At 41.8% G+C, this 13383-nt stretch overlaps 1 protein-coding gene across 1 annotated transcript in view; it reads left to right on the forward strand.

Moving 5' to 3' along the window:
• LOC111158610 (TATA-box binding protein associated factor 3) overlaps window positions 1-13383 on the forward strand; it is a 170742-nt gene that overhangs the window by 129271 nt on the left and 28088 nt on the right. The window contains exon 4 of the mRNA XM_022520750.1: window positions 5118-5200. Coding sequence (XP_022376458.1) covers window positions 5118-5200 — 83 coding nt within the window. The remainder of the gene's footprint in view (window positions 1-5117; window positions 5201-13383) is intronic.

Here is a 13383-nt window from a genome sequence, read left to right on the forward strand (position 1 = left end):
GTCATCATGATTCCACATCCAGAATGTTAGCTTATTAAAATTATTAGCTCTTCATCAGCCCTATTTCGGGGATATTTTGCTGACCCGTTAGCATAGATGGGAATCTTAACTGGCATTCGCTGAACTTGCTGCCACCCTATCAGGCACACATTTTTTTTTTTTTTTAATGAAAGAAGTTTAACGTTAAAAAAGTAGAAAATAAAAACTTGGCCAGATTATATTGACAAAGCTGCCCATTACCTTTGCAGAAAGTCCCTGTCAGAAGATAAACTTTAAAGCTGGAATGCATGAAAGAGTTCCAAGATAGAATTTAAATTTAAACTGATTCTTTATAGATAAGCTTTTTAAAAATCCACCTCTTTGCTTCAAGTCAGGATTTTAAAAATAAATTTCCCCTTTAAATCTCTTGAGCGATTTTCATTTTTTGCAAGGCCGCACTGCTGGTGTCCTGGAAAAATGGAGAGTTAGAGCTTTATCAGTTGGTGCCCTGAGGTATGTGGCAAAGAAGCTAAATCCTTGAAGATTAGCAAAAAAAATGCAGCACATGGCAATAAGGGGCTTATATGACTACTAGTATTAGTTCAGGTGAAAGCAGTATTGCTTATACATAAAACTGGACAAATCCACTGACAATGTATTTTTAGTTAGCTACAAAGGAGTCTTCTATTACTGGACTTTGCTCTTTGGTGGATTGGGAAGCTTAGTAATCCACTGTAAATGCTCTGCGCGCCCCAATTCTCAGCTCCCTCTCAAGTGCAGTGCTTTTATTTTAACCCTTAGAAGTTCATGTTGTCCCCAGAGTTTGGCTTCCTGCCATTAAAAGATGGCCTTAGTCGTATGGGTTAAGTAATTCAAACAATAGTCATTTATTTCGTTTCTTGGTTTCTGGGAAGGACACATGAGCAGTCGCTTTGTGAATGCAGGACATGTCTTTGTTTTTATTTTGGTAGGCATTTGGATAAAGTTAATGCAAATGGAAGTCTGGTAGGAAATTTTAATTTAGAGATGGTGTTTTCTGTGTCTGTATTATTAGCATCCTCGTTAACCTTTTTTTGTACTTGCTTGAATATTATCCTTAGGTTAAGTCTTATTCAGCTTCTTTAAGAATGAAACTGAGGTTTAAGTATTTATAGGGAGGGCTGCTATATGTCCTGGTTGGCCTAGGACAGTCCCTGTGTACACACTTTTGTGATGTAAATAACAGCTCCCACTTTCACTCGCAGAGGTGTCTCTGGATAATATGGTCACCCTAATTGTACCCTAAGGTAAAATTTGGAGCTGAGGTAATGGGTTCAGAATCATTCGTTAATTCCACAAGTTCATGAAATATCTTTGTCTTCAGGGCACATATATACCATTTTTTTAATTGGACTTACAAAATGTATCTCTATTCTGTTTGCTTATTTTTTTTTTACATATCATATATACATACATACATAACTTTTTTAAAAAGTAGGACATAAATAAACCATGCCTTGATTCTTTTATCCTGACGAGGTACTCAAGATGAGGTACTCAACTAAACCCCAGCCAGGTTAGTCGAATGGAGGTGAGGCCAAAGTCAATCATGATTTCCAACTAGTTAGCCTTACGTGGAGAAAAAGTGTTTTACAACCAATGCTAGGGGCACGTAAGTCCTCAGTCGGTTAAGAATCCAAGTCTTGGTTTTGTCTCAGCTCCTGGTCTCAAGGCCGTGAGATCAAGCCCCACGTCAGGCTCAGTGCTGCATGGAGCCTACTTAACGTTCTCTCTCTCTCCCGCTCCCTCTGCCCTCACCTCCCCTGCTCCCCTCTCTCTGCCTCTCTAAAAAACAACGACCACCAACCCTAGCCAGCTCACTAGTGTATGTCATTTATCGTAAGAGACATTTACAGAGAAAGTGAGGAAGCAACTCCTATGTAAGACCCCAGCATTACCAAAACAAAAGACTCAGCAGCATGGTAGGGGGGACGGTGGGTTTAGTGTCAGGGGACCTACAGGTAGATCAGTTACTAACTTTTCACTTGGGGCAAGCCACTTAATCCTTCTGGTCCCCAGTATTTGGGAATGATAATACCTCCCGCACCCAACTTCCAGAGTTCAAAGAGCAAAGTGCATCCTGTATATGGAACACACTTTGTGCTATGTAGGCGTAAGCTGCAATTACTATGTGGTGTGGTGATAGACATGAACCAAACGACGATGAGAAGCATAATAATAGTAAAGATCTTTTTCCAGGTAAAGCAGCTTTATTTTTAAATGAAGCTTTAAAAAAGGTTAAATGCAGACTGAAGGAATGTGGACTATTACTCATCGTTTAGGACCATATGACCCCGAAGTTTTTTAGAATTAAAAAGATAAAGGAACTTTGTGTAGTTTTCCATTCTCTGAAACAAAACAGCTGAATCCAGTCCTAGTTTTGCTGTTTGTGTGACCGTAGAACAGAAAAAGGAAAAGGAAAAATGATTGCTTCCTCTATGATCAGGTTCCCTGTAAAACAGAAACCCTAATGCCTACTCCACATACTTGTTAAAAAACCTACATGAGAGCATCTGAAAAATACTGACCACAATGCCTGGCACAAGAAGTGTTTAAAATGTTCGTTTGTTTTGGATGTATTTGTCTGTTCTTCCACAGATGATACAGAAAGGTGAGAAAAATAGAGAAATCTTAATAGTTTACAAAATAGACCAAACCATTGGTTTTCAGATTCATTTAGATCTGGAGCTTTCTGTTAAAAAAGGAATGGGGGGAAGATGGTGCAAACCCTAGCTGGTTGTCCATGGATCTTGCCCTGATCCCACCCCAGTGGCCCTTGGTCCTCTAGGGCCTTAAGGAGAACCATCGGACATCCTGTCCAGAGAACTGGGCAAATGGAGGAGACATGCGCCAGAATGAGACCATTTAGAGGAGCAGATTTTTGTGGGGAAGTTGATAAGTTAAAGTTTAGATGTGGTGAGATGAAACACAGGATATTGAGTTCAAAATGTTCAGTAGGCAATATTCTATTTTGGTCTTATCTTCGATCAGTGCTAGTCTAGAGACGGAGATTTTGAAGACAGTGACATATCGTAAAAACCTTCGATGGAAACCATGAACATGGATGAGCTCATGGAAGAACGTGTTGAGGGACAAGGGGCAGGGGCCACATAAGGACAGGCAAAGGGAGACGACCTAGTAGAGGAGGAAGAAGGAGTGTGATAAGGTCCCCAGTGGAAAAATATGCCAAAACTTCAGGAAACAATAGGAGTCTGGGGAGAGTGGTGTTAGTGGCTTGTTTGGGAGAGAAAGGAGACTGGAGTGGTTTGGGGAATGATTACATGAGGAAGGAGACAAAGATATGAGACTGAAAAATAGAAGAGGTTGTCAGCGAGAGGCTGAAGGGCAGACGGGTTTTCTAAGATCATTGAGCACATTTAAAACTAGCGGAAAATTGTGGAACTACGAAGTTGAAGATGCCTACGTGAGGAGGAAGTTTCTTCATGAGACCGGAGGAGACGGCCTCTGGTCTGGTGGCCCATGCAGAGAAGTCCGTGGGTGTGGAGGGGCCACCTCTGTGGGTTTTCCTGTGGAGTCTGAGGGGCAAAAGAGGAAGGGAAATCACGGGAGATAGGTCTGAAAAGAGGTAAGGGTTTGCAGTCACGGCTTCAGGCACCTTCTTTCACTGTGTCTTGCGCACTTAGGACAGGTCAGCCTGTGCTGGGCGCTGCGAAGCAGCAGTAAGCAAACCCGACGTGGTCTCTGCCCTTCCCGAGCCAAGCAGATAATCCAGCTAAACAGCCTTGAAGGCAGAGGCGGAACCGGGGTTGCTATTGGTACATGTTTACGTGATCTTGAAAATTTTCTTTGGAATTCCTCGGTGCCCTTAAGGATGATTTCAGATTGGTCCTGGACAGATGGCCAAATAACCAAGAGGCAGGGAGTTGAGGGTGCTCTGCTTGAGTTGTTAACTCAGTAAGTACTCGATGCCTCCTCCGTGCCGGGCGTTGTTCATGAGAACGGTTGAAACCACAGATCTTGATATGATGATGGATTTAAAAAACAAAAACAGAAAAACTCCAGGGGGATAGTTAAAAACATAAGAAAAATAGTAAATGTGATTGACGTGCAATACGGTAATTAGATGAGATAGTACATTGAGCATTATGTTACGGAGTCATTCCCCTTTAGAACTACCACACCGCCCTGTTAGGATTTAATTCTTGGGCTTGAAATAATGTAAGTCAGTGGTTTGCCACTGGTCATCACGGGGCCTAGCAGGAGGCAGGACCCCAAGGCCAGAGACACTGAACATCTCCCCGTGCCTGTACCATTGAATTCAACAAAAAAACTGTCCCGCCAGATACACCAGTCAGACACGTGTGGGAAGACTCTGATACAGGTGATGACGTGAGCTACGGAGCTTTTGTTCACTTTGTTCTTTCAGAATATTGTACCATAGGGTCTTCACACCAGCACATGCGAGGAACCCCTTCAAAATCATCTGGGATCGTGTGTTCCCTCTCTGACCATTGGCTCAAATATTTGTGAAGATCATCAGCCTGTTCAGCAGCTCTCGCCTTCACTACAAATCCTTAAAAAAATCTCTATTTTTTTCTTCTACAGAAGTTCAGGTCTACTGACCACTAGCCAAAAACCAGCAGCTTCATGCTGCCGTTACACTTGGTATTACCGTTTTCCTTGTATGACAGTGCAAACTTAGGATGAGTTTCGTGTTTTTCAAGTTCCATAAACATACATTTATCTTAGAGGTGCAGATATCATTGCACTTTTTTCTGTTTACATGAAGTCTGGCAGTTACTTAAATTTTCCCCAAATGTTCCCCAGCTAGATGAGTTTTTGTGTAGAAACTCTAACAGTAAAATCCATGAACTTAACCAAAACTAAGAAAATACAGCCATAATTGCCATCACTTACATGAAGTAATTCAAGTTTGTCGAATTTCTCCTGAAGCCGGAGAGCCTGCAGCTGTTGAGAAACAGAATCCAAATAACCCTGATTGTCCTTGCTGCTAGCATTTTCGCCACATTTTGAGGCTTAAACTGGCTTATCAGGTTTGTGGAGATGAGGAAGGAGGAGAAGAGGTGGGAGGAATTTTGTTGAAAATGCATTTAACTCTGATGTAATGACTTCAACAGATCAAAGTGGAGCCAGTTGTCCCGGCCCCAAGTCCGGTCATCCCCCGACTGACTCTCAGAGTTGGTGCCGGCCAAGACAAGATGTAAGTAGACCCGTTTTCAATTAGAGCGAAATACATGGAGCTTAACCTTCTCTGCTCTTTCCTAATGGGTTTAGGACTCTAACCTTTTCCAGGTACGAACACGGAGGGTCCAGCTTTACTTTGAGAATTCTTCATTTTCAAATTGTATTGGTTCCTTCCTCAGAGGAAATGCTTACTGCCTTATTTGACATAGAGGATCCCTTCTTTCTTGTTCTTTTTCTCTTTTTGAAAGACATGACGTTGTGTCTGCGTAATTCGTCAGGTCCTAGTTGTCTGAAAAGGAAGAAACTATACGTTGAGTGGAGTAAGTGGCATATTCTGCCCGGTTGGTGTGATATTTGTCCTTCCCGAGTGTGTGTTCTCTGCCTACCATGACAAAGAACGCAGATTCTCATGGATTTATTCTGTACCTGAAAACAAAGCTATCGCCCAAGGCTGGGTGAAACAGTATGTAATAATAACCGTGGAAGGCTGAATTATCAGCTCATTTGTTTGCTTGTTAGTTGAAGAGAGACTGGAAATAGAAACCCCACGCTCACTGTTCGTCTTCATTTTCACAGAATCATCCTATCAGCGCACCTTCTTCAAAGTAAATTAGTTGGCTCTGTTTCTTTTACTCATTTTTGGGATATGAATTAAGGCCTCCAGTAAATACTCTTATATGATTTTAATAAGGTGATAATAAACCTTGATTTCTTTTCATAAGTTATGTTAAAAATCATTCATTCTTCTTGTTGTAAAAACCATACTGTTTATCATGTAAATGAATTCCGCAAGCTAAAAGTACTAGTTTACAACCTTATTTTTCACCAGTAAGCCTGAAAATGGATTTGTTTACATTGCAAACAACCAAATATTATGTAGAAAGTGGGTTTGAATTTTCATTCCGTTTTTACCCATCATAATGAAAGTAGGAGCCATGCACTTATGTGGTGGGGAGAGTAGGCAACAGAAAATATGCTCTGTGTTCTCAGTGGTTCATTCCATCTTAAAAGTTTGCATTTTATGCTGTTGCTTTTGTGAGTTCCAAATATAATGCAATGAAAAGGTCCAATGTCATGATGATGAATGATATTGTAGAGGCGAACATGGTCTTCCAGGAAAATGTATGTTCTTCTGAAGATTGAAGGAAGAAGAAAAAATCCAGATAGTTCATCCTTTTCTCACCTACATTATCCACATAATTTCCACATTACTCTTTTTGGTTCTGTCAGTAGAAACCTAGACAGTGAGTGGTAGTGTTACTCACAAGCTTAGACAGTGTAACAAAAACACTGTAGATTCAGCTCTCAAACCAGATACTGTCTTACCCCATGCCCTCTGTTTTATCTATAAGAATGTGACTAATGTCCTCCTTTCTCGACAGTAGAAGGCTGATTAGCAGGGAGACCCAACCAGAGTAGCTAATGATACTGTCTTTTTGGAAATTCTTGGGCTCATGCCTCTAAAGGGAAGATACTCTTATTTTTCATTCAACAAGTACTTTTCTCTTATTAGTTCACATTTATAACTGTTTTCTCAGTAACTGACCATTACTTAATCTTTACTTACACAAAAGAGTTAGCTTGCTCATTTCCTTTAGAGGAATAAGGTCTGTGAAAAGACTTTGATAATATTATTCCTCTTATCTTTTTCTCCTCTTTTTCTCCTCTCAACAAATCACTCATATACCTAAGATACTGGGAAACGTGAGAAATGGATCCTGTTATCCTAGGATAGACTGTCCAGTATTAGGGAAATTATAATCCTCAGACATTGTAGACAAATTGCCCATGAAAGTATAACATTATATAACATGTGAACTTTCAAACATTTAGGTAAATAGCCCCATGTTACAGGAATCAGTAATCACTTGGCTGAAGTCAGACACAAGGAAATACTTATAATGAACAAAGGAATAAATTAAGTGAAATAGATTACATTTTAAATTAAAATAAGAGAGAAAAAGAGACCCAAGTCACATAGTAATAGGATTTTATGTAAAATATTTCTTAATCAGTAAAGAGCTTTTTTTTTTTTTTTTTTTTTTTTTTGTAATCTAAATCAAGGATCAGCACACTATGGCCCATGAGCCCAATCTATTCCACTGCCAGTTTTTGGATGGCTCGCAAACCTAGAAATGGTTGGAAAAAATTAAAAGAATATTTTATGACACACGTAAATAATATGAAATTAAAAGTAATCTTTTGTTGTTGTAGCATAAGGATAAATGGCTTATGCCATGGCAGTAATAATGGAAAAGAGGAGGTAGATTCTTATAAATGTGCCTTTACTTAGTTCGTACACACTTGGGGCTACAGCAGTCTTTTGAAGTGACATTAATGAACAGAATGGGATTCAGAAAGGGGAGTCTGAATAGCCCGGGTTTGTTTATTGCTGAAGAACAAGCAGAGGATAGTCTTTTGAAATTACGGGGAAAAGGAAACAGCTTTACAGGGTTCAAATTATACCCTCTTACTGGAAGATCTTTAAGACAATACTTAGTTTCTGAATTTTCCTAAATAAAGAAGGTCTTCTACCCTTGATCTGGGAAAGTACTTTGAGGTTAGACTGTTTCCTCTGTTCTCTGATGTTGTTCCTCGTAGCAGGACAGACGCACCTTGTTTTTGCCTTCCTTTAACATGCCTGGAATCCGTGTTCCAACGGGGCTGTGGGGGAGTCTGGTGCCACCACCAGAGAAGCATCAGAGTTCAGGATGCCTTAGCAAGGACCTCCGATTCCTTTGACATGTCCTCCAGAAACGGGGCTCCGGAGTTGCCCTTAGTCAGTAATGAAGATGAAACTAGAACAGTGACCCTGAAGTTGTAATCCCCACATCTATAAAGTTCTTGAGCAGTACGAGTGGGAAGAGCATTTAAGCATTTAAGTAAATTGCAAAGACTCAGCCTGGCCCACCCGTCGAGAGGGTCTCGGCTTGTCCAGGAACAGCTGTGCACCTGTGCTGACGAGGATGGTGAGGTCGCGCTTGTACCTGGAGGCAAAGAGCAGGGTGAGTAGAGTGCCCACCGGCACAAGATGGGCAAGGGGCAACCCAGCACGGCCATCGTATTCGGCGTCCCGGTCTTTACCATTGGCTGAGTTAGTTATGTTGAGCCAATTAGGAAGAGTGAGCTAGCTTACGGCATTCACCTATCTCTCCATTTCTATGAAGAAAATTGAGCAAACTCACGTGATGGGAGTATCTTGGGGACAGGGCCTGTTTGACAAGACTAGCAGGAAAGACGGGGCAGAACGGGGCCTGCAGCTCTTCTAAGCTTAAAATGTGTGTGGCTCTATTTTTTAAGTTCAAAATTCTGTTAAAGGAACTTCTCATTAAAAGGAAAGATAATTGTAAATATTGGCAATGTATTCAGAAAAAAATTAAATCTTTGTAAAGATTAGGGTGAACAATAGCAGCAGATAGGGGGTTAGAGACTCCCCCCGCCGCATTTCTGAGTTACCTCTTCCTCGCTACCCTCTGCCAGCCCTGAGAAGGAGGCGTCTGTCTTTTTCTCCATCCAGTGCCCTGCCCTTCCCTTTGAGCAGACCTCTTTCCTTGTCAGTCCCCCAACAGTCTGTTAGCTCTTTTATTGCGGCTGGTCGATGGGGGGGGTTACTGTGGTGGAGAAATTGTGCACTGGTCCCTCTGCCCTCAGGATGCTGGTGCCCTTACGCAGTGAGCTCCCCAGAGAAGGGATGATGACTTGAGCTCTCCTTGCCAAACATCCAGTAATCGTTGGTCATTTTTCCAATTACTCTAATAATGTATTTGATCAAGTGACACAAAATCATTTATGAAGCCTTTCAGAGAACAATGTTATTATCAATGATAATTCTAAATTTTCTTTTGACAGAGAGATTACAATAGCTTCCCTTTTTATAGATGTAACCCCTTTCCCAAAATAGGCAAATTATATACTGAAATATTTTTCAGTGACCACTTTCCTGCTGGCAATTACAGTTTTCTTTCTGCCAGCGTTTTGGGTTCCACTGTCAGCACAGCCCTGAGTATTATCAGATTCCTTATGATTCTGGAACTCTTTCATTCATCAGACCTCTCTTAGCAGAGATTCTGAAAATCGGATGCTTTCCTTTTTGCATAAGTAATTCAGTTTTTTGTTGCAGTTTATGGAACTTCGCTATTTCTGGGAGGGGCTTTTTAATTTCTAAATCATATGTATTATGAAAACAGGAGCTCAAATTTGCTCATTAATCTTGAAAAACATAAAGAATTTAATCTTTAAAAAGTAAATATTTATAGATACTTGTTGTCTTTTTATGATCCAAACTTTCCCGAATAATGCTTTTTGACAGTACAGCTAGAAGTAGAGAATAATCGTGAGCAATTATAAGAATAATTGTTGAAAATATTTTTAAAGAAAATAAGCGTTTTACATTTTAAAATGTAACCAGGTTTAGATGAAAGACATTTAACAGGGTGAAATGTGTGTCGTGGTTTTTATTGATAAGTTCTTTAGAGAAATAATAACAACTGATTTTTATCCTACTTTCTGCATTTTGCCTCTTTATGTGAAACATTGTTTATTCATATATAATTTTTTTCCAGTCTAAACAAATTTACGGTAGCTTAAAGAGAAAATAATAAAGTTATTAGAAAAAAGGAATAGGAAACTAATACCAAGAAGAGGAAAAAGAAGCGAATGATTGCACATCAGATGGGATTCTGGCTTCCTAGCAAGAAGGGCAAACAGTGAAATACAATTTTGAAAAGGAACGTACCTCTGAGTTTCTCAGGAGAGACCAAGTTTTTTAAGGCACCAAATTTAAAACTTTATTTCCATATGGAACCAGCTGCCAAACCGTAGCAGCTTTTAACAACAGACACAAAGACCGTTTTGTATTTTTCTTGTAGCAACCTCCAATCCAAGGGTAGAGCATCGGATCACACTCACGGAGAAGGCTAACAAAACTTCTCCTCTCTAGGTGGAACGCTCGTGTTTGCTTTTGTGTTAATTAAGGCTCTTAGTCTCGAATAACGGAAGCCCAAGTCAAACCAGCTGGAAGGACAAAGTAAGAGAGGCTTCTTTGACTTTAGGTGAGGCGGTATCCAGGCTTCAAGACGTATTGTTAGGACTCTGCTCACTGTCTTTTACTCCGTCTTGCCACTGTTTGGTGGCAGACACGGTCCAAGTCAGCCGCGGCTGGGATGCCGCCCGGTGCTCCGCATGCCTCCTTCCAGCACCTGCGGCCACGAAGACAGCCTGTCTGGAGCGGCAGTGGTAGTCCCAGAAGGAAAGGAAGACTCTGACTAGATAAGGGACAAGGGGCAGGCAGAAATGACAGATAACGTTTTATTTAAGAAAAGGCAGTCATAGTTCATATTTTCATAAAAACATGCTGAGGAGGCCAAGCAAAGCTTGTTGGTTTCAAAAAATGATCCTTTAGGCAGCCGGTGGCTCAGTAGTTAAGCGTCTGCCTTTGCTCCGGTCATGATCCCAGGGTTCCCAGGGTTCTCCCTGCTCAGTGGGGAGTCTCCTTCTCCCTCCGCCCCTCCCCCCCTCATGTTCATGCACATGTGCTTGCTCTCTCTCTCTCTCTCTCTCTCTGTCGCTCACAAAAATAAATAAATACATCTTGTAAAAAAAAATTAAAAATGATCCTTTAGAAGTAAAGCTCAGGAACATTTCAGAGCACCGTGCTATCAGACTTAGAAGGCCCTTTGCTTTCCTATTTTTCATTTGTCTCCCTTCCAATAAAACTGTCTGCTCTTGATTAAAAGAAAAAAAAGATTGAAGCATGTTGATACTTTTGTTTTGCCCTGGATAGCTTGCCAGTGAGACTAAAGCATTTCATAGGTATTTTGCCTATATTAGAAACCAGGTAACAGGAACAAGTTCCACCCCACTCCAAAAAATCCCAAGCATAACTATATTTTAAAGTGTATGGCAAATGACTTATTTGTAATGCTAGGGACAAGTGGTAGATCATTACAGATGCAGTTCCCTGGCAGCTGGGACACAAGCTGTGGGCTGTGTACATTTATTCTTGCTGCCTTATCTACTTATGAATTCAACAGACCCAAACCCATATGTCTCAGCTGCGATTCCGAGGGGAAGCAGGTAGTTAAAATTTTTCCTGTCCAGGCCTTTGGCCCTTTTCTGCCTTTTGCAGACAAGGAGTTCTTGGCCTCCATCTCTGACTCTGTCATTGTTACTGACCTAAACTTATGATGAAATCTCCAAGTTTAATTTCCTCCCCTGGCGTGTTGTAGTTTGTTCATTAACACCGAACATGCAGTATGTGTAAGGGAAAAAATAACAGGCTGTCCGGAAAACTGGCTGTAGGTTTGGGGAAATGCTTTTACTACACAGTAAAACAAGTGGAAAGATTATAATCAAAGCATTTCCATCTTACTTGTAAACAATTACAGCCGTTCTTACACGGATGCCACATTAGAAGACTTGGGGAAATTTACTGGATTCCATTCTAATGCAATTAGAGCTAATTTTGTTCCTTAAATGAATAAAAGGTCAGCTAGTAAATCTAGCTTATCTTGAGTCCAGACTTCAATAAATTGTTTTATTTAATTTGTTGTAAAAGATCTTATCCTTAATGGGTCTAGGTCTTATTAGTTCACTTAGGTTTTAAAATATTTATGACCACCTTTTTAGATATGATTTGAATGATAGTTGGAAAGTTTCTCTCTGCAGTGTTATCAAGGCCCAAGATCACTAATTGAGTGAATATAGGAAGGTACTTAAGATTTGTTATCTAGAAAAAGCTGATGTGAACTTCCAGAATTTAAATGTTCTTTAACCTGTGACAGGCAGAGATAATTTAGCTGTATCATGCTAACCTTTTGGATACTATCGGACTATAATTTCCCCTGCGGTTCAAACAACTCACACTTCTGGGGTTTGGAAGGAATACGCCCCTACCGATGGAAACACAGAGGCACTCCCACCATTGCTGACAACAACCCGGACAATTTAAATTATTTGCCTTCCGTTATTTCCTGTCGTTTTATGGGCTGTGATATTAAAGCACGCACGTAAAGGCTCTAGAAGCACAGTGTGATGTTTCTTCTTCTCTGCCCCCTCCTGCCTCTGAGGTTTGGAAGACCAACAACCACGTCCCTGCAGGACTCCTGTGACTCAGAATCTTGCAGCTTTTTTGTAACACGCGGTTGCCGAAGTCCTAACCCACGGGTTGAAGGCTGTGGCCCCGTGTGGGCCCGACTCCCCGTATCGAAACCTGCTCCCCAGTTCCCTCTCCCCGCTAGATGCCCGAAAACACGACTTCCTCTTCTCATTCTGATGTCTCCAGAAGGACTTCCTGCCCGGGGCTTCCAGATGCTTCATTCCTAAACCCCCTGCATCCTGGCATCTGCCCTTGACGCTTCCCCGGAGTGTGCTCTGCACTGCGGGAGACCCTGCAGTCCCCCCATGCCCCCAGCCCTTTCTGACGCCTTCTAGTCCCTTGCGTCTCTTGCTTCTTCACTTCTCTCTCGTCCCTTCTGTTTTTCTCGTGGACGTGCCTCTCCTTCCTGCCCGTGGCCCACGTCACGTTGTTCTCTCTCCCCAAAACCTCCTGCTCACCCCTTAGGCTTCAGTTCCACCGCAGTGGTTTCCAGCTCGGATTTCTGCCCCAGGACGCAGACCAGCCTGCCCAGTCGTCTGCTGCCAACTTCCCACTGGGTGCACTGAGCCTCCGAAAACGAAGCGTTCCCAAAATCGAATGCCAGGTTACGTCTCCCAGCCTAGTCCTTCTTCTGTCTTTGAATCTGTCGATGAAGAGCCCAGAGCTTCCGTTTTCCAGGGTCCCTTGGAAGAAGGCAAAGGCTGTCTGACTCGTGGACTCAAGAGATTTTATTTGCCCTAATACCAGCCTGGGCATCTTGAAAACTAATCTAAGGGTGTCTATCGCTCAAGGGCTGTTTTGAACAAAACTTTGGGAAAGAGAGACTCTGACCAAAGAAGTCTCCTCGGTCTTCATTTGAGCTCTTGGCATCTTAGAACTTCTGGGCAGACCTACAAGTGAGGCTCTCCTCCTTGGCCAGACTCGAGGGACCCACAGGACCAGAGAAAGGAGAGGAAAGCAGAGACACCGTTAGCTAGGAAACCCAAAAGCCATGATGCACAGAGATATTTTGCTTCCCAGAGAGATTAAGTGATTGTTTTTGGAGTTTTTTCATTGCTCCAGTAGCCGGCACAGATCTCCTCCATCTGAGTTCTCGGTGCCGT

The sequence above is a fragment of the Enhydra lutris genome, unplaced genomic scaffold (genome assembly GCF_002288905.1).
Source record: "Enhydra lutris kenyoni isolate GAN:26980312 unplaced genomic scaffold, ASM228890v2 scaffoldscaffold61, whole genome shotgun sequence".
Classification (NCBI taxonomy): domain Eukaryota; kingdom Metazoa; phylum Chordata; class Mammalia; order Carnivora; family Mustelidae; genus Enhydra; species Enhydra lutris.